This window comes from Leucoraja erinacea, chromosome 9, assembly GCF_028641065.1.
Source record: "Leucoraja erinacea ecotype New England chromosome 9, Leri_hhj_1, whole genome shotgun sequence".
NCBI classification, from domain to species: Eukaryota; Metazoa; Chordata; class Chondrichthyes; order Rajiformes; family Rajidae; genus Leucoraja; species Leucoraja erinaceus.
The window spans coordinates 41626513-41650400 of record NC_073385.1 but is presented as its reverse complement, the minus strand read 5'-3'; the positions used below and the strand labels follow the sequence as shown (position 1 = coordinate 41650400).

General features: G+C 42.3%; 1 protein-coding gene across 6 annotated transcripts in view; it reads right to left on the bottom strand.

The window, feature by feature from the left end:
- Positions 1-12763: 12763 nt before the first annotated feature.
- The window catches only part of hectd1 (HECT domain containing 1), an 87810-nt gene continuing 76685 nt past the window's right edge, over positions 12764-23888 (bottom strand). For all 6 annotated transcript variants that reach the window (XM_055640653.1, XM_055640654.1, XM_055640658.1 and 3 more), the window contains 7 exons: positions 22630-22767; positions 21352-21965; positions 20465-20543; positions 20168-20261; positions 18822-18972; positions 16002-16146; positions 12764-13836 (listed from right to left, as the gene is read on the bottom strand). In XM_055640653.1, coding sequence (XP_055496628.1) covers positions 13699-13836; positions 16002-16146; positions 18822-18972; positions 20168-20261; positions 20465-20543; positions 21352-21965; positions 22630-22767 — 1359 coding nt within the window. In that variant the 3' untranslated portion in view covers positions 12764-13698. The remainder of the gene's footprint in view (positions 13837-16001; positions 16147-18821; positions 18973-20167; positions 20262-20464; positions 20544-21351; positions 21966-22629; positions 22768-23888) is intronic.

Here is a 23888-nt window from a genome sequence, read left to right as displayed (position 1 = left end):
CTCCCACACTCCAAAGACGTACAGGTTTGCGGGTTAATTAGCTTTGGTAAAAATTGTAAATTGTCTAGTGCGTAGGATAGTGTTTGTGTAAGGGGTGATCACTGGTCGGCACAGACACGGTGGTCTGAAGGGCCTGTTTCCATGCTGTATATCTAAACTAAATTAGAATATCGTCATCTTGGCCACAGCACAAACAGATGCCAGATTTCACTGAGTAATGGTGACACCAGCCAAAGGAGTCGAGTTTCAGCAACATAGACCTATCATCTAATCAATGCCTTCCACCGGCTGCTTCCCTAGTTCCATCAAACAAGATAACACCAGCTGTGATCTTGACATTTTAAATGATAGTCCAGTGTAATGATCTAAGCTTATTTAGCAATATTGGTGCCTTTGCCAAAGATAAGGAACCTGTACCGTTTCAGTGTGGTCAATGGCAGGTCAGTTCCGATCAAAATTCTGCATTGATGCAACAGTTCCCCAAAATAGTCCTTCACACATCATCTAGTTGGTTGGAAAAAGTGGATGCAAGGATGAGCTTCAGCATGAACTGAACGAGAAGTACTTTGGTTTATGTCCTGTCACAAATTAAACAGTGTTTGGAATTTTAGAGGCATTTGAAGTCACAAAGACCAAAACACCACTTGCTGCTTCTTGGCATTGTTCCATTGAATGTTGAATATTGACCATTCCTCAGCCCACTTGCCCAACTGATCAAGTTCCTGCCGTGATATTTGATAACCATCTTCTCTATACCACCCACTTTAGTGTAATCTGTAAAGTTCCAAATCATTGCCTTCTACGTTCTCATCCTAATTGTTGATATAAACCACAAACAGCAACAGGCCCAGCATCAATCCCTGAGGCACAACACCAGCTCCTGGCCTCAGTCTGAACAACAGTCTTCCACTATCACCCTCTGCTTCCTTCCACAAGGCTGATTCTATTCAGGCAGCTAGCTCTCCAAGGACCTCAGTTGCTCTGCTCAGGAGCAACCTACCATGCAGAATCTTATCAAATGGTATATAGGGTGATTTCACTAAAGGTCACTGGAGCGTAGATCCGCACCCACGTGACCAAAATTCTCAAGTGGAGGACACTCGAGGGTTCCGGTACATGTTAGTGGATGGGAAAAAACGCATTTTCTCACCCGTTAAACACATAGAAAATGGCGAGGTTGTGAGCTGCAATTTACTGTGCCAGTCGGGGTGACCGTGAGGCACAGCTACCTAGATTTACAGGGAAAAAAAAAAGATAGCAAGTAAGGTAAATTCAAGAGGGAACTGAAGGTGCCAAACCGGCGGAAGTGAACAGCCGACATTTGCCGTGGATATTTAAAGGTCCAAAATATCGGGAATTATCGCGTTTGTTCGCTGAATTTCATCAAAAGTAAGGCATTATTAACTTACTTTTGATGAAATTCAGCGAGCAAATGTGATAATTACGCTCTATGATCTACGCTCCAGTGACCTTTAGTGAAATCACCCTATTTGCAAATTATTTTCAAGAGTATATTGCAAACTATTCTCAAGATATCTATGCTTTACAAAACTACAGCTCTGCAAATGAGAACACGTCATCCATAAATCTGCAGTCATTCTTAGATGAATGCCTGGAAGACATGCAATGCTTCACTTCAAGTGCTATTAAAGAAGAATTGTTACAGTAGGGAAAATAATTCTAAGTATGTTAGAAGGAACTGCAGATGCTGGTTTAAACCGAAGATAGACAGAAAAAGCTGGAGTAATTCAACGGGACAGGCAGCATCTCTGGAAAGAAGGAATGGGTGACGTTTCGGGTCGAGACCCTTCTTTCCAGAGATGTTGCCTGTCCCACTGAGTTACTCCAGCTTTGAGTGTCTATAATTCTAAGTATGATCCTTCCGGACAGTAACTTGATGTGGAATACCTACCTTGGATAGCGAGAGATGAAGCTAAGTATTTCCCCAAGCTTCCAGCTTTTTTATCTAAAGGGAATGAGTTCCAATGATTAATGAAAGCCAGTGAAAACTATGACAGTAGGTTTCTTCTAAATCTTTCAGTAACCAGTCTTGTTAATCAAGCGGCAGACAGGAAGATCGGTATATATTAGCCTTGTGCACCCTCTTGTGGTAACAGTACACCAAAGCACCTCATATTTCACTTGGGCAGCTTACAACCCAGCGGTCTGAGTATTGATTTCTCTAACCCATGCTTTCTCTCTCCCGCCCTCCGCCACCCTAGTTCTCTGATAGTTTCACTGGCTTCCCGATTATTTTTGCAGATTGTATGCCTCGTCACCTTTCCTTCAGTTGACAATGATCCACTCCACATTTCCTTGTCTGCTCTGATCTGTCGTTTTCACACCTTACCCATCCATATATCTCTAGTCTCTCTCCCCTGACTCTCAGTTTGAAGAAGGGTCTCGACCTGAAACGTTGCCCAATTGTTTCTCTCCAGAGATGCTGCCAGTCCCGCTGAGTTACTCCAGCATTTTGTGTCTGTCTTCAGGTGTAAACCAGCATCTACAGTACTTCCTGCACAGTACAGCAAAGGAGATTTTTTATTGGACAGTAGAGCAAGTCATTTATTTACACTCAAAATAGAGATTAGTGTAGAGTATTGTTATGTAAACTTGCACCAGGACATATTAAGAGGAAAAATATTACGAATCTATTCCATCAAATTAAGTTGTTGTTCATTCTTTATAAAGAAAGACCTGCATTCATATGATACTTGATGCATTGACCATTCCAAACTACTGTGCATATTCTGCTTGTTGTGACTGTTTCAGGAAATCAGATGCCAATTGTGGGCATAGCTAATTCCCACAAATAGCATTATGGCCATGACATCAATAATCTGCCTTTCAAATGCTGGCTGGGGGATAAACATTGGCAGAATCCCAAGGATAACTCTCATGCTCTTCTTTAAAATGGTGCCATGGGTTTTAGCAAACAGTTGAATGAAGATAATGTCTAAATTAAACATCTCATCCAAAATTCAACAGCCCTGACATCGAGCATTCCTTTAGTAGCCGGGCAGAGAATCAGCGTGGACTTTTGTTCTCTATCATGTGGAGTCAGTCTGGTACTTACATTTTCTAACTCTTGTAAGAATGATACCAAAAGAGGACACAAAGTGCTGGCATAACTCAGCAGGTCAGGCAGCATCGTGGAGAACATGGACAGGTGATGTTTCCGATCGAGAACCTTCTTCAGACTGATTGCAGTGGGGAGTTGGGGGAGGGGGAGTGAAGAAAGCTGGAAGAGGGGAGAGGCAGGACAAAGTGTGGCAGGTAATAGGTGGGTGATGGCACCGTGTTTCATTGGAATAAAGGCCAGACATAAAAGCAGAAGGTGTGAAAGGATTGAAGAGTTGTGAATTGTGAAGCAAGAAGGAGGAAAGCAACAGGAGGGGAAGGGGTGGGGAGAGAAATCGGTGGGGGTCCAGGTGGGGCACAGAAGAGGGAAGAAGGAAAGTAGAAAAAATGGGGGGGGAGGGAGGGTAGGGGTAGTAGGGAAGTTAGTTAGAGGTTGCCTAAAATTGGAGAATACAATGTTAATTGATACCTCTGACATCCCAAACAGGTGGTTAAAATTTCAATCACAGCTGCCTTTAATTTTATAGCAATCATGATACCAACTGGATTACAAGTGGCAGTTAGTTCCTGCTTGTTTTCAATCCCTTGGGGGAGTGGGCGATTGCAACCTTCATGTGGTCCACCCTGTTTTGACGAATGCAATCAACCTGGCTTGCACAAACAGAAGATCAAACAGAACAAGGTGTCTTACAACTTTAGGCTGTGCACGCCACACACACAAAGATGCATCCCTTGGTCAGATTTTATTGCAGTGACATTAGAACAAAAACATGCCCCAAATGTCCTTTTGGAAATCAGTTTGAAATGGAGAGTTATATTTTGCACATACATTTCAGTTAGTACTCATTGTTAGGTTGTAGAGTTCATGTGGCTGCATGCAATACTGTGTATCCAGCAACATGTGGATGTAACAAAGTCACTCCATCATTATTGTGAAAATAATAATTCAACTGTTTGTTCCAATAACATGTAGAACATTGCTTTTCTTGTCTTAGGCAGATTTTAAAAAAGTTTTCGATCTTATTCTGATCATATTATTAATGTGACTGTCCCTGGAAATCTTATGTTACAAAATCATATCCATCCATCATAAGACTCTAAATAATTCATAATAACCAGAAATTCCCAGCTGTTGCCACATTGCTTGGCCTCACATTAATAATCAAGTTATGTGAATTAATTTATCAGTCCCGAGGAACCCTCCCTCCCCTCCCCCTCCCTCCCTCCTTCTCAGTGACCCCTAAGGTAATAGGTTACAATAGAGTCCACTAACAATGTATTAGAGCGTTCCCAACACCTTCAGTCTGAAGAAGGGACCCAACCTGAAACGCAACCCATCAATTTTCTCCAGAGATGGCCCCGAGCAGAAATGTCACCCATTCTTTTCTCTGGAGATGCTGCCTGATCCACTGAGCTATTCCAGCACATTGTGTCTATCTTTGCAACATCTGCAGTTTTGTTTCGACATGCTGCCAGATTCACTGAGTTATTACAGCACTTTGTGTCTACGTTCGGTATAAACCAGCATCTGCAGTTCCTCATTATTATATTGTAAATTGTGTAGCAATCGTTCACTAAATAAATTATTGCGAAACAAAGTCTGCCTCTTTGGTGCAGCGGGCAATGCCCATGTTCAGTTCAGTTCTATTTTATTTTCCAGTTCAGTTTAGTTTATTGGCAAGTGTGCTGACATACAATGAAAAGCTTTTGTTGCGTGCTAACCAGTCAGCAGAAAGAGAAAATATGATTAAAATCGTGCCATTTAAGGTGTATAGATACGTGATAAGGGAATACCGTTTAGTGCAAGATAAAGCCAGCAATGTCCAATCAAGGATAATCCAAGGGCATCAATGAGGTAGATAGTAGTTCAGCACTGCTCTAAGGTTGTGATAGGATGATTCAGTTCCCAACTGTTATCAGGCAACTGAATCATCCAACCACAACCAGAGAGCAGTGTTGAACTACCATCTACCTCATTGTTCAACAATGATCTTTCATTCACCCGTTTCACAATCCAGAGCTTTTAAGGTTTCCCGCCATTGCATGAAGTTTGTATTTTACCCTATTTTGGTGCTTTAAATTGTTGCTGCTTCTAATAGAAACACCAAAAAAGGGTTCCTTCGAAGGATCGCAACAAAAAAAAGAATGATTCCCATTTAATAAAACTGCATTACATCCCTGACTTGTGTAAGTTCAAACAGGTGCACTAAATACTCATTGCAGCTGCCATCACTTTATAACAATCATGTAAGGCAAGGCAGCGCCTTTACCACCTCAGGCAATTGAGGAAATTCAGAGTGTCTCTGAGGATCCTCCAGTGCTTCTACTCAGCGGCTGTGCAAAGCATCTTGTCCGGAAACATCACAATTTGGTTTGGGAATTGCTCTGCTCAGGACAAGAAGGCTCTGCAGAGAGTAGTGTGTTCGGCCGAACGCACTATGGGAACGACACTCGCCTCCCTGCAGGAACTATACATCAGATGGTGCAAATCCAGAGCCAACAAGATCATGGGGGACCCCTTTCACCTCAGCAACAGACTGTTCCAGCTGCTACGGTCAGGCAAACGCCTCTGTTGCCATGCTGTGAAAACGGAGAGGATGAGGAGTTTCTTCCCAGAGGCCATTAGGTCTATAAACTCCTATCTCACCAGGGACTAACTTGCTGTACCAATTTACTGTTGTGTGGTGTCTTTTTAAAATTGCTGTTTTTTCTTTTTTTTCCCTCCCACAAATATGTAATCTGTGATCATGTTCCATTCTGTTTTGTAGTTTTTTTGCACAATCCGCGAGCATTGCCACTTTTCATTTCACTGCACATCTCGTATGCATATGTGACGAATAAACTTGACTCGACTTGACAAAGATTGTCAGATCTGAGATGGCCTCAGCAAGGCCCCTGCTACACCCATTATGGCTGCCCTGGAAGAGTCTGCCTGTGAAGGTGGTAGAAACTGGTGCATTCACCAACATTTATAGAACAGTACAGCACAAGAACAGGTCTTTCGGCCCACAATGTTTGCCATGGTGTCAAGGCCAACTCTTATCTGCCTGCACATAATTCATATCCCTCCATTCTCTGCATGTACAGGTGCCGATCCCAAAGTCTTAAATGCCACTATTGTATCAACCTCCAACCACCATTCCCGGCAGCACGTTACAGGCACACACCACCCACTGTGTTAAATATCTTCTCCTGTACATCCCCTTTAAACTTTGCCCCTCTCACTTAAAGCTACACCCTGTAGTATTTGATTTTTCCATCCTGGAAAGTATCTTCGCTTTTTATGCCCCTCAATTTTATGTACTCCTGTAAGTTCTCCGTTAAATCTTTCAACCTCTCCTTATAACTCAAGTCCCCCGGACTCGGGAATCTTTCTTGCACCTTTTCCAGGGTCATCCGAACCATTCAGTGCACCAAACGTGGACTTAACACATGTGGGCTTTCTCCCTCCAAAATGCCATCTATTCATGTTCTCCAGAGATGCTGCCTGACACGCTGAGTTACTCCAGCATTTTGTGTCAACCTTTGCCATCAACCTGCATCTGCAGTTCATTTTTTATTACATTTGGACTTACCAACGTGTTGTACAGATGTTAACATTCTTTGTGCAGATGTTGACATGTCCTTCACTTTACATTCTTCCTCATTACAAATTATCCAAGTGCTAAGCTATAGCAAGGCAGACCTAGAACAAAGCTAGGAAACAATCACAACTGCAGACCTCTGATTTACGTAATTTGAAGATTATTCTGGCCTGATACAAAGGTTTAGTTTAGTTTGATGTCATGTGTACTGAGGTACAGTGAAAAGGTTTTTGTTGTATGCTATCCAGTCAGTGGAAAGACTATCTACGATTACAATCATGCCGTCCACAGTGTATAGGTACAGGACAAAGGATGTAACGTTTAATGCAAGATAAAGTCCCATAAAGTCCAATTAAAGATAGTCCTGGGGTCTCCAATGAGGTAGATGGTAGGTCAGGACCGCTCTCTCGTTGGTGATAAGATGGTTCAGTTGAAGGGTTACGTGCAGTTGTACTGTGGTCAGTTGAGCAGAGTACAACTGCACAAAGTTGCAATGCCCAAAGGAGTCCAGTGAGGCGATGTCTTTCAGGAGAATGCGAGAGGGGATGCAATGTTACACAGTGCCCTCCATAATGTTTGGGACAAAGACCCATCATTTATTTAGTTATCTCTGTCCTCCACAATTTGAGATTTGTAATAGGAAAAAAGTCACATGTGGTTAAAGTGCACATTGTCAGATTCTAATAAAGGCGATTTTTATACATTTTGGTTTCACCATGTAGCAATTACAGCTGTGTTTATACACAGTTCCCCCATTTCGGGGCACCATAATGTTTGGGACACAGCAACGTAATGTAAATGAAAGCAGTCATGTTTAGTATTTTGTTGCATATTCTTTGCATGCAATGACTCTAGAAGTCTGCGATTCATGGACATCACCAGTTGCTGGGTGTCTTCTCTGGTGATGCTCTGCCAGGCCTGTATTGCAGCCATCTTTAGCTTATGCTTGTTTTGGGAGCTAGTCCCCATCAGTTTTCCCTTCAGCATATAAAAGGCATACTCAATTGGGTTCAGATTGGGTGATTGACTTGGCCACTCAAGAATTGGCCATTTTTTAGTTTTGAAAAAGTATTTTGTTGCTTTAGTAGTATGTTTGGGACCATTGTCTTGCTGAAGAATTAACCGCCAGCCAATGAATTTTGAGGCATTTATTTGAACTTGAGCAGATAGGATGTGTCTATACACTTCAGAATTTATTATGCTACAACCATCAGCAGTTGTATCATCAATGAAGATAAGTGAGCCAATACCTTCAGTATCTACGCATGTCCAGGCCATAACACCACCACCGTGTTTCACAGATGAAGTGGTATACTTTGGATCTTGGGCAGTTCCTTCTATCCTCCATACTTTGCTCTTGCCATCACTCTGATACAATCTTCGTCTCATCTGTCCACAAGACCTTTTTTCCAGAACTGTGGTTGCTCTTTTAAGTACTTCTTGGCAAACTAAGCTGGCCATCCTATTTTTGCGGCTAACCAGTGGTTTGCATCTTGCAGTGCATCCTCTGTATTTCTGTTCATGAAGTCATCTGTGGAAAGTGGTCATTGACAAATCCACACCTGACTCATCAAGAGTGTTTCTGATCTGTTGGACAGGTGTTTTGGGATTTTTCTTTAATAAAAAGAGAATTCTTCTGTTATCGGCTGTGGAGGTCTTCCTTGGTCTGCCAGTCCCTTTGCGATTAATAAGCTCACCAGTGCTCTTTTTCTTCTTAATGATGTTCCAAACAGTTGATTTTGGTAAGCCTATGGTTAGGCTAATTAACTGTTTTATTCTTGTTTCTCAGTCTCATAATGGCTTCTTTGACTTTCATTGACATAACTTTGGTCCTCATGCTGATAAACAGCAATAAAAGTTTCCAAAGGTGATGGCCACAACCTGCTTTAAGGAGGCAATTACAAACACCTGAGCAATTACAAACACCTGTGAAGCCATGTGTCCCAAACATGATGGTGCCCTGAAATGGGGGAAGTATGTAATTTATACACGATGAAACTAAAATGTACAAAAATGGCGTAAATAAAATCTGACAATGTGCTCTTTAACCACCTGATTTTTTTCGATTACAAATCTCCAATTGTGGAGGTCAGAGGCAAATAAATAAAGATGGGTCTTTGTCCCAAACATTATGTAAGGCACTGTAAATGCTCAGTAAATTGTCAACTCTGTCAGACTGAACACACATGGTAAGGAGCATCACAATTTTAATGCAGGCAGATCACGTTGAGTCCAGAGAGCATCACTTCTACTTAGTGGTTCATTATTTTCACATGTACACAGGGGCAGTGAAATTAATTTTGTTTGCATACAGTTCACCTATGTACATTCACTGGTTAGTGAAAAATGTATAGAAATAGTCCACTGAGACAGTATACAAGTCTCTAGGTGTTGGCACCATTTTCAAATGCCAGTTTGCCAGTCTTGGTCTCTTCAAGAAGGAACTGCAGATGCTGGAAAATCGAAGGTACACAAAATTGCTGGAGAAACTCAGCGGGTGCAGCAGCATCTATGGAGCGAAGGAAATAGGCGACGTTTCGGGCCGGAAACCCTTCTTCAGACTGATGGGGGGGGGGGTGGGGGGGGGGAAGAAGGAAGGAAAAAAAGGGGAGGAGGAGGAGCCCGAGGGCGGGCGGATAGGAGGGTGGGGGAGGAGACAGCTAGAGGGTTAAGGAAGGGGAGGAGACAGCAAGGGCTAGCAAAATTGGGAGAATTCAATGTTAATTCTCTTGGAGCAGTGCCTGATCTAGCCATGCCCTAAGCTGCTGCACTGGTCTGTGCCCAAGATTCTGGAGCTAACATGCATTACTGTGCTAGTCACAGACAACAGCTTGGGAATGGAGTTATTGATATGCCACGTTTCAGGTTCCACGGATGCAGCAGGTCAGAGCAATCAAAACCTGCACATCTCATCAAAGCTGTGCTAACTGTGACTGAAAGTGCTGAAGTATCTCTGGTCAGGCGAAAAAGGATGGGTGCCATTTCTGGTTGGGACCTTCTCTAGTCTCCGACCCAAAACGCCACCCATCCTTTTTCTCCAGAGATGCTGCCTGCCCCGCTGAGTTATTCCACCTTTGGCAGAAACCAGCATCTGTAGTTCTTTGTTTCTACATTAAGGCTTTAACTCCCCTCACCTCCCATTCCCCCACAAGGCACAAAGATTTCAACTCCCACACTATCCTTTCAACGAAAGGTTACTTAAATAGGTAGATACTTTATTGTCACATGTACCGTGAAATTCTTTGTTTTTTGCATACATGGTACAGGGCAAGGTGCCGACAAAGTTATAAAAGTACCTTTAAATATTGTTGGTCCCTTCTTCGTCATCCCTTCCCCCCCTCCACCCCCCAATTGTACCTCTTGTTTTCTACAAGTGCTTCTTTTAGAAAGGAGGAAGGTTTTCCAAGGCTGTTGTGAGAATATTATTTTCCACGATATCCACTTTTGGTAAAGACCACGTTAGAAGAGAGGAAATATGGATCTTGTACAGGCAGATGACATCAGTTTAACAACCTCATGTTCGGTACAAACATTGTGGGCCCAAGAGCCCATTCCAGTGCTATACTGTTCTATGTTGTATATGTCGCACATCTATCCCGTTTTGCTAATATAGTTAAAGGGATCCAAACAGAAAAATCACTGACCCTTGAATGGCTTTACTCCCAAAGCTGTTCCATTACTGTGATCCAAGTAAGGCACTCGCATTATGTTAGGTACGGTCTACACAAAAATGGACTCTGTGATCTATGATCACCAAATACACACTGATGGGCTCAAAAACCACCTCTGCCCCTTCAAATGCCTTACAATGACCTCATTTGCAACCAGTCAGAAGCAAAATATTAAATGGTGCTTTACTGTCACACATACAAAGTGCTAACACACAGTGATATCATTTTCTTACAAACAGTCCAGCAGGGTATTGCCATACCAGCCCGATTAGCAATTGTACAGAAATAGTTTGCTGAGCTCGCATGCAAGAGGCGCCATGTTTTAGCACCATTTTACAAGTCCAGTCCGTGCTCCAGTTGTTGTGAGTGGTACCCGATTCAGGCCCCAGGCTGCTGCGGGCCACCAGCCATTGTCCCTTGGTCGACCAGCAACCTATGTCCCTCTCCGCACCCGTCCAACTTTGTTCACTGGGGGAGCCTCCCGCAGCCGACCTCGAGGGTGTGGTACGGCCCGACCATGGTTCCCTCTCCTCGTCTATGGCCCTCTCCTCTCCAGTCGCCGCTACCTCCATCCTCCCAGACTCTGCACTTCAGGGGGGGGAGCAGCAGTGGCTCAGTGTGCTCCCCCCTTCCAAGCTGGGGTTCACCAGACCCTCCAAGCATGGGCCGGCTTGGCGGCTACCCCTTGCAGGCCGTCAACCACCAGGTCATGATTCAGATCCAAGTGCTGCAAAGAAAGGCCAGCATTTCATTCCTTTAGAACAAAGAACAAAATGACCTCACACGGTTAATTAAGATAAAGCCCTCCACCATTTCAGCCATCAGTATTTGCCTATTATGCCTCAGTTAGACATTTAACATTAATGGGAACTGGCTGCTAATAACCTGGCAGATTTCACCTAGGAATAGATCTGTTAGTTGACTACAGGGGCTGTTCAAGTATTTCATTTGATCAACAGCTGCAAAGCTGATGAATGGAAGGAGCTAGCCATAAGGGGACTGATCCTGTCTGGAGATTAATTAGAACATTATAGAAGCAGCAGGTGCATTGCAGCCAGACTAATGGACTCAGTCCTATCAAACAAAACAACCTCCCTTTCATTTACACTTCACGCTGCCTCAGCAAGACCGCCAGCATAATCAAGGACAAGCCTCACCCCAGTCACTCCCTCTTCTCCCCTCTCATCAGGCGAGGTACAGAAATGTGAAAACACACACCTTCAGATTCAGGGACAGTTTCTTCCCAGCTATTATCAGGCAACTGAACCATTCTATCAACAACTCGAGAGTGATCCTGATCTACCAGATTCCTCAATGGATACACTTGGACTATCTTTAATCAGACTTTACCTTGTACGAAACGTTATTCCCTTCAGCCTGTATCTGTACACTGTGGATGGCTCGCTTGTAATCATGTCTAGTCTTTCACTCAGCTGACTGGATAGCACGCAAAAAAAAAAAAAATTAATTGCACCTCAGTACACGTAATAAACTGAACTAGTGTATGAACTTGACACTTGAAGCAGCTATCACAGAAAAGACCAGTGTGTGGAGATCAGCATGAGGCCAATCCTGCACATTCCAGATATTGTTCATACTTTCAGCTTCCTGCTGATTGCCTGAAACAGATTTCAAGTGCAGTGCCTGTGGCTACATACTGGAGAGTAAAGCAAATGTTTTTTAAGAAGTCATTCATTTATCAGGATGTGTGCATTGTGTCAATGCCGGCAGTTACTGTGTGCCCCTCACTGTCCTTGAGAAGGCTCTCTTGAGAAGAACAAGCCAGTTTCTTGACACGATGTAACCCTTCTGTTGATGGTATTCTCGTGTATGATTTAGTGATGAACCTGTGGGTGATAGTGCCCATCAGGTCATCAATGTTGCAATGTCCTGAGGAGGAAAATCTACAAAAGCAATTTCAATATATTTTTGGCATTTATAGTACAGGTTTTCCAACCTCCCTTCCATTGACTCCACCAACACATCACGCTGCCTCAGCAAGGCCACTGGCATAGCCAGGGACCAGTTTCACCCGTCACTCCCTCTTCTCCCCTCTCTCATCAGGCAAGAGATAAAGTATGAAAACACACACTTACCAGATTCAGGGATAGTTTCTTCACAGCTGTCATCAGTGAACGGAACTCTCAACAGCGTGAGACCGGTTTTGGCCTTCCAGCTACCTCACTGGAGACCTTTGAACTGTCCTTAATTGAACTTTATCTTGCACTAAATGTAACTATCCTTTATGTTTAAGAAGGAACTGCAGATGCTGGAAAATCAAAGGTATCTGTGCACTGTGGATGGGTTGATTGTAATCATGTATGGTGTAATCATGTATAGTCTTTTCGCTGACTGGATAGCATGCAATGAAAGGTTTTCACTGTACCTCAGTATACGTGACAATAATAAACTAAACTATCCAAAGTATTTCTCCACCTCCAAGTTTAATTAAGATTGTCGCAAAAAGATTATTCACTTAAATACTTTGCAAACATTTTAATGATTATTTGAGCATACACATTTGAAAATAGTTTGTATGACTTGAAACTGCAACTCAAGTTAAATAAATGTGTATAATATACAAAGAAATACAGAGAAAAGCTTAGCTTGCTTCAACGTGTGCCTTGCACCTAGAACCAGTGTTTCTAGCTTTACTGTAAAATTGCACAAACGCATTCAAGGATTTAATCTTCAGAGCAGGGCATTCAAGAATGAAAACATACACCGAAGAAAAAGGGGGGTGGGAGGGGGAGGGGGGGGGGGAAAGGGGGAAAAGAAAGCTTATTCATGATTGTATTACAAAACTGAGGGAAAATAAAACTTTAATACTCCAATGAACAGTGCAGGCACTAGTAAACAGGAAATGTTGTTGGGAGCAGTGCCCATTCACTCTCTACATTACAATTCTACTCAAGCATTTTGCTCACCAAGAGCTTTCAGCCAGCAAAGGGGATCAAAATGTGGCATTCTTAGTGAACCCAGGTACCAATTGCTATGAGTATTGAAAGAAAATATGACACAATGCATTGTCAAAAATTAAACACTGAAAACATGACAAAAGAAAACTGCCCTTGGGAACATAGAGAAACTGTTCCACCTTCAGCCTCTTAAGCCCTTGAGGCAGCACACAGTGCCCTGTGCCATTTTATCTGCTGGCTTTGTAATTATTAACAGGAGAATTTTGTTCCTGCCAAAACATTAGCAGCTAACAGTTACCGTTATGCTTTTTATTTCTCTAAAGCCTCAAAAAGGCAGACTGCATCAGAGCACAGCTGGAGGTCAACATTTTTTTTCACACAAACACAAGAGGCTTTTTTTTAGTTTCAGATTTAGTGTCTGTTCACTATCCACCAATAATCAGCTCAATTAAGATGGAATCCTTTTTCCATGGTAGCAGCTAGCAAACGTTCTCTCATGATTTCTTCAGAGGAATATTCAGGCAATTTAAGGTAGTGCACGCATGTGTTCACCGATGGATAACTTGCATCTGTTGCATCAACCTAATAGGAAAGAATATGTTCAAATTAATTCTTTAGGTTTAGAGTTGAGAGATACAGCATGCAAACAGGATCTTTGGCCCACCGACTCCACACTGACCATCGATCACCCGTTCACACTATTTCTATGTTATCCTACTGCCTACTCACGTAGGGGCAATTTTACAGAGGCCGCTTAACCTACAAACCTGCACTTATTTGGGATGTCGGAGAAAGCCAGAGCACCACGGACAGTACCAGAGGTCAGGATTGAACCCGGGTCTCTGGCGCTGACAAGCAGCAACTTCACAGGCAGCGTCATTGTGCAGCCGAGTAATTTAGTGTGGATCATTATTTTTAACTAGACCAAGTGGGACCTGTTGGGCCCCGTTCCCACAATGCAATATTCCCCCACTCCCTCCCGTTTCCCCCCAATCAACGCAATCTGTTTTCCCCCGCCCCCAACGTAAATGTATCTCCCCTACCACTCACCCACACAATGAAAAACCACCAAATTGGGCAGGATGCGGCTCATTAAATAAATTCATCCCCCAGCACCCTCTCCCCCCCTACCCCTTCACCCTCCCATCTTCTTTCCCTTCTCCTCCTAAAATCAGATCCCACTGTGATGTCATTGTCCTGGGGGACCCTCACCCCCATTGTGACGCGATATCCCACCTACCAAGTAATTTTTCTCAGTCGGCGGTGAATAACTCCCGAAGAACGAATCAATCGTCCCCAAAGGGGGTATAGCAGGGTTTTGCAGGGGCAGGCACCGATTTTTGAACACTTTCAGTAATAACTCAAGAAATAAAGCATGAAATTTTCAAAAAAGGCGATTTCGGACTCAACGGAAAAAATCTCTACCAGAATATGTAAAATTTGTACCATTAGCGCGTTGTTTTTTTTTTCACGAAGATATGATTATGCACAAACTAACACATCCAAGATCAGACTTTTAATAAGTACTAGACCAAGTGGGACCCGTTGGGTCCTGTCCCCGCAACGCGCAGTTGCGGGGAGAGGGGTCAGCCTGCGGCGTCACACACACACACACACTAACCAACCCACACTCCCCCCAGATATTATTCAGGGCTTGTTTTTACGGAAAGCAATACTCCGCATAGCCCCCAGGCTCCTAGAGGGACAGAGACAGAGACAGTGAGGGAGAGAGCGAGTTTCCTGTCTTTTGCAGCGGGCAGGGGTTTCAACGATTTGCAGCGTTCAGCGGCTTTCCAGTGACAGGGGGGGGGGTGTCGATAGGGAGCAGGGCTTGTTTCGGAACGCAATACTCCGTTGCTCCAGGGACAGAGACAGTGAGAGGGGAGTTTCCTGTCTTTTGCAGCCGGGGTTTCCGATTTGCAGCGTGTTTTTGACAGGGAGAGGGCAGAGACAGGGAGAGGGATGCGGGCGGACGTGGACTCGAGGGAGGCCACGGGCGGGCGGACGTTGACCCGAGGGAGGCCGCAGGCGGTCATGGACTTGAGGACCCCGAGCGCGGGGTGGGCAGCCGGCCGAGCGGGGCCGACTGTGAGCGGGTGGGGCCACAGCGTGCATGCGGCGAGCCCACGGCAAGCGTGCGGCGATAAAAGGACTGTGAGTCTAGGGGGGAGGTGACGTCACTCGCAGCACGTGGAAAACCGTGCGGCCGCGCATGGAAAAACAGCACGGAGCAGATCCATTGTGACGTCATTAGCTCATTTATTTTCAAAGACATTTCAGATTTGTGAACATTTTCATAGTTTACTCAAAGAATAAAGCACAAAATTTTCAGGTAAGCCGATTTCTGAATCCAAGGGATAAAACTCTACAGGAATATGTAAAAATGTTACCATTAGAGCATCGGTTTTTTCGAGCAGATGTGATTATACACACACACACATCCAAGATCAGAGTTTTAAGTATATAGGATATGATGATAGATAACAGATGTGACAGATTACATGTCAAATTCTATAGATCCAACAAGATCCATGGTGGCAAGCCAAAACTATTTGATGAGCACCTGGCGAATATTTTACAGACAAATACACACACTTGTGCACCATTAAAATTGATGTTCTTGTGTGGAGCAACCTTGCATCTTACCATGCCAAATCAGATGCAATCATTTCCACTAAAGTTTCCCTAAATATTTCGGGCTTTCTGCCGATTCATTCAGGTGACACTCTGAAGGCTATATTACATACCTTGCGTACAATAGTGAGGCGTGGGTGAAGATTGGCAAGTCCACCTGGTGGGAGAGTGGAACACCCTGTAGTAAATTGCAAAAATGCTTTCCTTTCATCAGACGACATCCCACAGAGCACCCTCACAAATCGGATAAATCCCGGACTGAGGGGAAAAGAAGAAAGAGCTCTTGAGTGTCACTGAAGTTGGTTCATTTACGATCATTTTGTTGTAACACTTACACTCAGTCCGCCTTGGCCTACGCGATCTCCCATTTGCCAAACATTTCCAACTCCCCTTCCCATACTGACCTTTCTGTCCTGGACCTCCTCCACTGTCAGAGTGAGGTCACATGCAAATTGGGGGAACATTTGCTTGGGCAGCTTACAACCCAGCAGTATGAACGTTGAATTCCCTAATTTCATGTAACTCCCTCCCCTCTCTCCCTCCACACCCCTCCCTCCACCTGCCAGCCTAGTCATTCTACCAGTTCCACTGTTTGCATTGTATCCCTTGTAACCCTCTCGTTATTGCACCTTCCCCAGCCAATGATGGGCCATTATGGGCTCCTCTGTTGCAGGCCTTATTTGTTCTGGCCATTCCTCGCCTCCAGTTTGTTTTCCCTCAATACCCCTCCCCCTCCCTCACCACCACTACCATCCCCACTTCTTTCAGTCTGAAGAAAGGTACCGACCCGAAACTTCACCAATTATTTTTCTACAAAGATGTTGCCTGACCCGCTGAGTTACTCCAGCATTTTGTGTCTATTTTCTGGTTCATGTGCAACATATTTATACATTGTATTATGTAATTATCAATATTTAAAACTATAGAATGCTGCAACCTTAAAAATAAGAAATTCAACTATTATTAATCAAGTGAACAACATTTTGTAAAACAGTCTTCAAGATATCTTGGAATCATAAACATGTCGTTGAAAATGGGAGTCCATTTTAGACCCATGGTATCCAATGGAGGCACTGTAGGAATTTTCAAGGGAGGAAATATTTATGGATTGTTTTCCAAAGCAGTCTCAGATTCCTCATGCATTGAGAGCAGCAGCAACAGAATTCTCAAATATATTACTTTTCAATTCCCACATAAGATTCATTGCTGAACATGCAAAATTTCAGGGAAGGAAAGGAAATATTTAAATTTGCTTCACAGGTCACATTGTTTAACCAATCATGACACGTATCTGAAATGTCATTCCTGTTCATCTTGTATGTTTAGCTACAGCCCTTGAAAGTATATTCCACAGAAAATCCCACAAGTTAGGGTCATCGGCTGTATTGCCAACAGATAGTTCACACTTCCAAATGAAACCATCCATTTCACAATTAATTTGACCACTTTTGTTACCAGAAATGGCATGCAAATGTTGATGGAATTTTCTCGTCAAAATGCATCCGTTTGCTTCAACTATTCTGATGATGGGGTAGCATCTTCCAATGTTTAATTTCTTAAGTCATTTTATACCGACAGCAGAGACAGAAGACAAAGAGACATATGCTGGAAACGTGAGCAAAACACTGTGCTGAAGGAACTCAGGTGGTCAGGCCTTATTATGATTCTATCTTAAGCCAAATCTATAGTTTTTTTGGAAACAACAAATTGCAATGTGCCTGTTTGTAAGTAATTGTAAGTAATATGCCTATTAAGAACAAATCAATTTTGGACTTTAATACTTTTTGAAAAATCAATCACAATTGGCATTGTCTATTAATCTTCAAAATGTTTCCTAACCAAAGGGTTGCTCCCAAAGTGCAAACAGTGAAAGGTTAACAGTGACTATTTTGCACACATGGGAAACAAACAAGGACGATTAAGTGGAATCATTCCCGGTACTTGGTTAGCTCATTATACTTTAGCATTAATAGCATACTCATTCAAACGGAAGGGTTAACCCTTTACATATGTATTCGGCTATCTGAGTCATAGTGTCATGGGACAGTAAAGAATCGAATTACTGGTTGTCAGAAGGCTTGATCTTTTGTGCATTTCATCAGTACCTGGAACATTTAGGTAGAGATTTGCTGTAGGAATCTTCAAAAGGGAACTAAACATGACCACCGCCAAAAATTACAATGTAAACTGTACTTTAATAAATCTATCTGAAGACTACTGGTCTCCTGAAACCTGTTTTAGTTACCTTCAATGATAAGCAAAGTATTTCCTTTATCTCCATAGCCTCTCCTATTGGTGATTGGGGGAACAACAGATCATGGTGCTCAACAAACTTCATGCAGGTGTGGATAGATGATGTTTTAGGTGCAGACCCGTCTTCAGACTTATTGAGGTGGGGTGCGGGGAGAAAGCTGGAAGAGAGGTGGGGCAGGACAAAATCTGGCCTCGTATGCCCCTCCTCTCTTTCCACCTATTCACCAGGATTTGTCGGCATCTCTTCCAGCATTCTCTGCCCCCAACTCAAAACCATATTCAGTCTGAAGAAGGGTCTTGACTGGAAAGGTCGCCTGTCCATATTCTATAGAGATGCTGCTTGACCACAGAGTTACTCCAGCACTTTGTTTTTATCTATAAACCAGCATCTGCAGTTCCTTATATCTAAATTTCATTATATAGTCAATAAACCAACTGATCCAATCAATTTTAAGGTAGTGCCGTTCAAAGATTGGGTATTCATTCACAAAAAAAAGGAAATATCCAGGTCACCCAAAATTACCCTTCGGAACAGGTTATTCTGTACCTCCCGTCACATATACTCAGTACAAATAAAACATACTTCTCACAATAATAAAAAGTTAATGGTGCTAAAATGAAAAGATCCACTGATTGTTGATTGTTAATTATTATTTGTGAACATAACTGTTTATAAATACCTATCACGGGTGTAGCCCAACTTAGGTTCAGTATAGTTAATGATGTCCTCTGAAGCCCAAGATGGTGACTGGTTTCCACAAAGAATCATTTGAACTTCTTCATGGCTGAAAGAACTCAGCTTTTCCATAGGAAAGACACGGTTGAACCCATCTGGATAGGAAGAACAATTCTCAGTCATAGTCAGAGCGTGGAAACGGGCCCTTTGCCCCAATTTACCCACGCCGACCAACATACTCATCTACACTAAGTCTCACCTGCCCGCGTTCAGCTCATATCCCTCCAAACCTATCCTATCCATGTACCTGTCTATATGTTTATTAAATGTTGCATCAAATGTTTATATTTTCTAATTCCATCCTTTAATTTATACTGCTCATTTAACTTTGACAAAGTTTTTGTTTAAAAAGAGCTTTGCTTAGAGTTGACAAGACACTGTATCAAAATGCTAATATATCACCATTCATTTATTAAAATGTAAATACTTGAGTTTCTACTGTCCTCCAAAGTTCTGCCTTTACATAAAACTACATATAGCTTGTGTAACATTCAGAGAGCATGTTTTTTGCCACTTCTCCCAGTATTATTAACTACATTACAGAAGTTCACTGCATCTAGCAAAATGATAATTTCTCACGAATATTCGAATGTTCACAGTCCAACGTTAACAACCATCTTTCCTTGGAATGCAACAAGACCCAGCCAGATTATTTCCCCAATGTAGCACACTTTACAGCATGGATTAAAACGAATCAAGAGCAGGAATTCTAACAAATCTACAGCATGGATTCCTTCTTTTCAGTCTTGTAGCATTAATTCAAAGGACGATAGTCGCCCAGCTGAGGTTAACTAACAGTGCAGAAGACAATCCTCATATCTTTGTACCATGTGGGGTAGTACATATCGGGGAAGTCGAAGCATTCAATTATTCCAATTAGAAAATTATATTGAAATAGACTGATCAAATTGGACAACCGACTGGGCATTTTCATAGCAAGTAAGAAAAGGAAACTATTACCGCTAAATTACATAACTATATTATACAAGACTTTTCTGATGAAGCGTATGTGTGTTAACAGTGCACTCTGGTTATTAATGTGAAAACGTGCCAGCAAGTCTGGGGTATTAATAAAGATACCATGAGTTGCAAATTTGGATCAATTAATACAGCAACAAAACTTTTTATCCACAAAGGCAGTCTTCCCACATTGCATTTACTACACTTCTGTCAGCTAACAGGTAGGAAATTATGGCCGAGACATACTTAGAACATTAAATAGAGCATGTGCAAGATATCTTGCTCCACAGCAAAATCAGGGCCATTAAATTTACAAAGAAAATAAGATACCTCTGAAAGCATCCATCTGTTTTTGTATTCCGGTATGCATGCAGAAGTCAAACATCAATTCAACATACTCTTCAGCATTGTCTATCGTTACCATCTAAAACAAAATATTCATTTGATGAACTTGAAGTAATAGCAAAAATTAGACAAACAGTAACATTCTGACCACTTTGATAAACAGCATAAATCAGTGAAGAATCAAAGGGGTGCTGATACAAAGGAGAGCTGGGGGTGTGGTAAAGACCACATGGTAGTAAATAAAATCTAACCTCAATCCTTTCTGAAAATTTTACCACTCACCTCATCATCCCCATTAGGTTTTAGATCAACAGATGTAAATCCATGCACTTTGGATGAAGGACAAAACTGGAAGTTCAGCCTGCAAGATTTAAAATATATATTTAGGGCAGCAATTAAAAGTAGATTGTTACCTTGTTTCTAAAGGGCAACTGCTAGAAATATTTACAATATGCTCAGAATCACTGATATCCTTGTGATTTTCCTCAAACATTTGCTTATCTACATTACTGAGTAGATGCAGCCATTGGCAAAGGCAACCAATTTTCTGGCATGATTCAATCAACAGGAGCTCATTTTGGTAGCAGTCAACAGACCTAACTTTTCAGAAGAATGAATTATGATCCTAATCAGACATAACTTATGGGGAATAAAAAGACACAAAGTGCTCGAGTAACTCAACAAGTCAGGCAGCATTTCTTGGAGATTATGGATAGGTGACGTTTCAGTTCAGAACTCTTACTGAGTTTGAAGAAGACCCTCACCCAAAAAAAATCACATTTTCATGTTCTCCAGAGATGCTGCCTGACATGTCTGTGGGATATGGGCGGAAACCCACACACAGTCACAGAATGTGTAAACTTCAACACAGCACCCAAAGACAGACACGAACACTGGTGTCTGGAGCTCTGTTCTGGCAGCACTAACTGCTGTGCCACTTCCCACAAGTGTAATCCTCAGATACACCGAGAGATTCCCCTACTTCCCGCATCCTGCTGGGTGAGCATACCAGTACCTTCATTGCCATCCCAATTGCACTAAAACCATGGACGAGTTACACCAAAACATCTTTATCATTTGATCACTCCATCCTTTACAAAATAATAACGTGAAACAAAAAGTGTACAGATAATAACCTCATGGTTATTATATGATAACAAAATCCATACCCCAAATCCTCTATACCAAGCGGTGGTCCTGATCCCGATCGATTCTTCAGTGTAAGCTCTTGGAGCTGTGTGTTTTTCTCATCTTCTGAAAGCGCCCTGTTACTAAGTATTTGCCGTCTTTTCACAGAAAGCTCTTTTATTTCCTTCAAGAACCTAGCTCTATGTGGATTGACTAATTCAAAATCGTCCCAGGTTAAGATTCCATGGAACCATCCAGGAGGCTTGGGTTTGGGGGGATCAAGAATAAATTCTGATTTGGAGTCCTCATCAAAACTTCCAACAGATATAGAATCGTGACCCTCCTCTGTTGAAGCTTCAGATAGGCTTTCAGTATAACGTAATTCACCATCTACCCGGGTACCGTATTCATGTAACAGTTTACTCATATTGCTTTTGATATCTCCCATACACATGAGTTTAAAGAAAGGCTTAGAAATCGGAATGTCCACCAATCTGTTGTCCTGAACACATTTGGCTAAGAAAATTCCAAGGAAATGGAAAAGTTTGGTTATTCTGTCCATTTCTTCACTGTCCTGTGGGAATGCTGCAGAAAAAAGACCACAGGATCGCTGTACATAGTATCCTGGCGGCTTAAGTCCTCCTCCCAAATCGACCTATTTCAAATAAGAAAAGTTACATGTAAAACAAAGTTAGATAAAAATTTTACTTTTAACTCTTTGCCTCATAAAAACAATGCATTCATGAGTATTGTGTTCATTCTGGGCACCGTATTATAGATAAGACGTTGATCAGCTGGAAAGGGTGCAGAGAAGATGTAACAGGATGTTGCCAGGACTCAAGGGTCTGAGCTATTGGGAGAGGTTGAGCAGGCTAGGACTTTATTCCTTGGAGCACAGGAGCATGAGAGGCGATCTTATAGAGGTGTACAAAATCATAAGGGGAATAGATCAGTTAGGCGCAAATAATATCTTGCCCAGAACAGGGGAAATGAGAACCAAAGGACATGGATTTAAGATGAGGGGGGAGGATTAAAGAGGAACCTGAGGTATTTTATACAAAGGGTGGTGGGTGTATGGAACAAGTTGCTAGAGGAGAGAGTTAACGCAAGTGTTATCACAAAGTTTAAGAAACATTTAGACAGGTACGTGGATAGGGTAGGTTTAGAAGGATATGGGCCAAATACAGGCAGGTGGGATGATGCAGATGAGACAGGTTAGTCGGTGTGGGCAAGAAAGTGCCATTTCTCCATGCTGAATAAATCTATGATAAAAATCATCACTGCTGCATGGCCGTTCTTTTCTATTTAAAATTAATTACCTGTCGTGACTCGTCATCGGGAAAATCATCATCGCACAGCCAAATTCCAAGTTCTTTCTTTTGAAACTCTGCTGCTACGAGTGCATAAAACTCTAAAGTGGGACCAAGACCAGTCCCTTCTTCACCTAAAAATTCAACCTAAAAACACGTAACAGGTAGATCAGTGGAAAAATATCAGATTGACAACATGTAGAGCAGTCGTTAATATTAATCAGAAATAGTAAATATACCAAGATATACAGGACAAAAAAAATATTGTAAACGTTTTATTTAATTACAAGCAGTTTCTGCCAAATCTCTCCTGAAAAAAATCTGGAAGGAGATAACAGTACACTTGCACGAGCAGGGAGGCCAAAAACGGCCAAGGTCTGCAAAGTCAGCAGAAACCATGAATTATGAGCGTGAAAGACTGAATCTTTTAGGTTACATACAATTCGATTAGTTTATTGTCATATGTACAAGGGTGTAATGAAATTCCTTGTTGACATGAAGCTCCCAGAGTAAACAGTATACCTACAATAATGATAAAGTACAAATCAGCAAAATGGTAGAAGACTGTAGTGCAACCCAAAGCAAAGCAAAAAATATTGAAGTACAATAACAGAATAACCAAATGAGGAATGTTAAGAGTAAAAGTGCATGGCAGCACCTCTGAGAAGGGAGTGTGAAAGAGCCGACTTGTTCCAGATTCTCACTGCAGTGAGGAAGCCGCAGTTAAGTCTGGACATCAGTTTCCAAGCTCCTCCACCTTCTCCCAGAAGATGGGAGAGAGAAAATGGAATTCCCAACGTGGTAGGAATCCTTGATACTTCCAGCCACCTTGATGCACGCACCATGAAGATGGTTGAATGGAAGGAAATTACGAGCTTGTGATGAACTGGGCTGTGTTCACCATTCTCTGCAAGTTTGTATGGTCAAGAGCAGAATACTTGCTATATCGACCGGGCTGAGATGCATCCTGTCAGAATACTTTCCTCTAGCACACCTATAGCAGTTCAAGAGAATCCTCATAGACATGCTAAATAATTTCAAATGCCTAAGAAAATAAATATACTGATACACTTTTTTGATCACTGCATTAGTGTGAGGGGCCCACGTTAGGTGTCGTGGCCATTTGGTTTATTTTGTGTGTCATTAATTAGTGTTATTAATTATGGCATGTGTCTTTAAATTTTAGACTGCTCGTTATTATGTGGGTGGGATTTATGATGTATTCTAGGGCGTGTTTGGAGCTACGTTTCTTGCACAGAAGCTTAGTT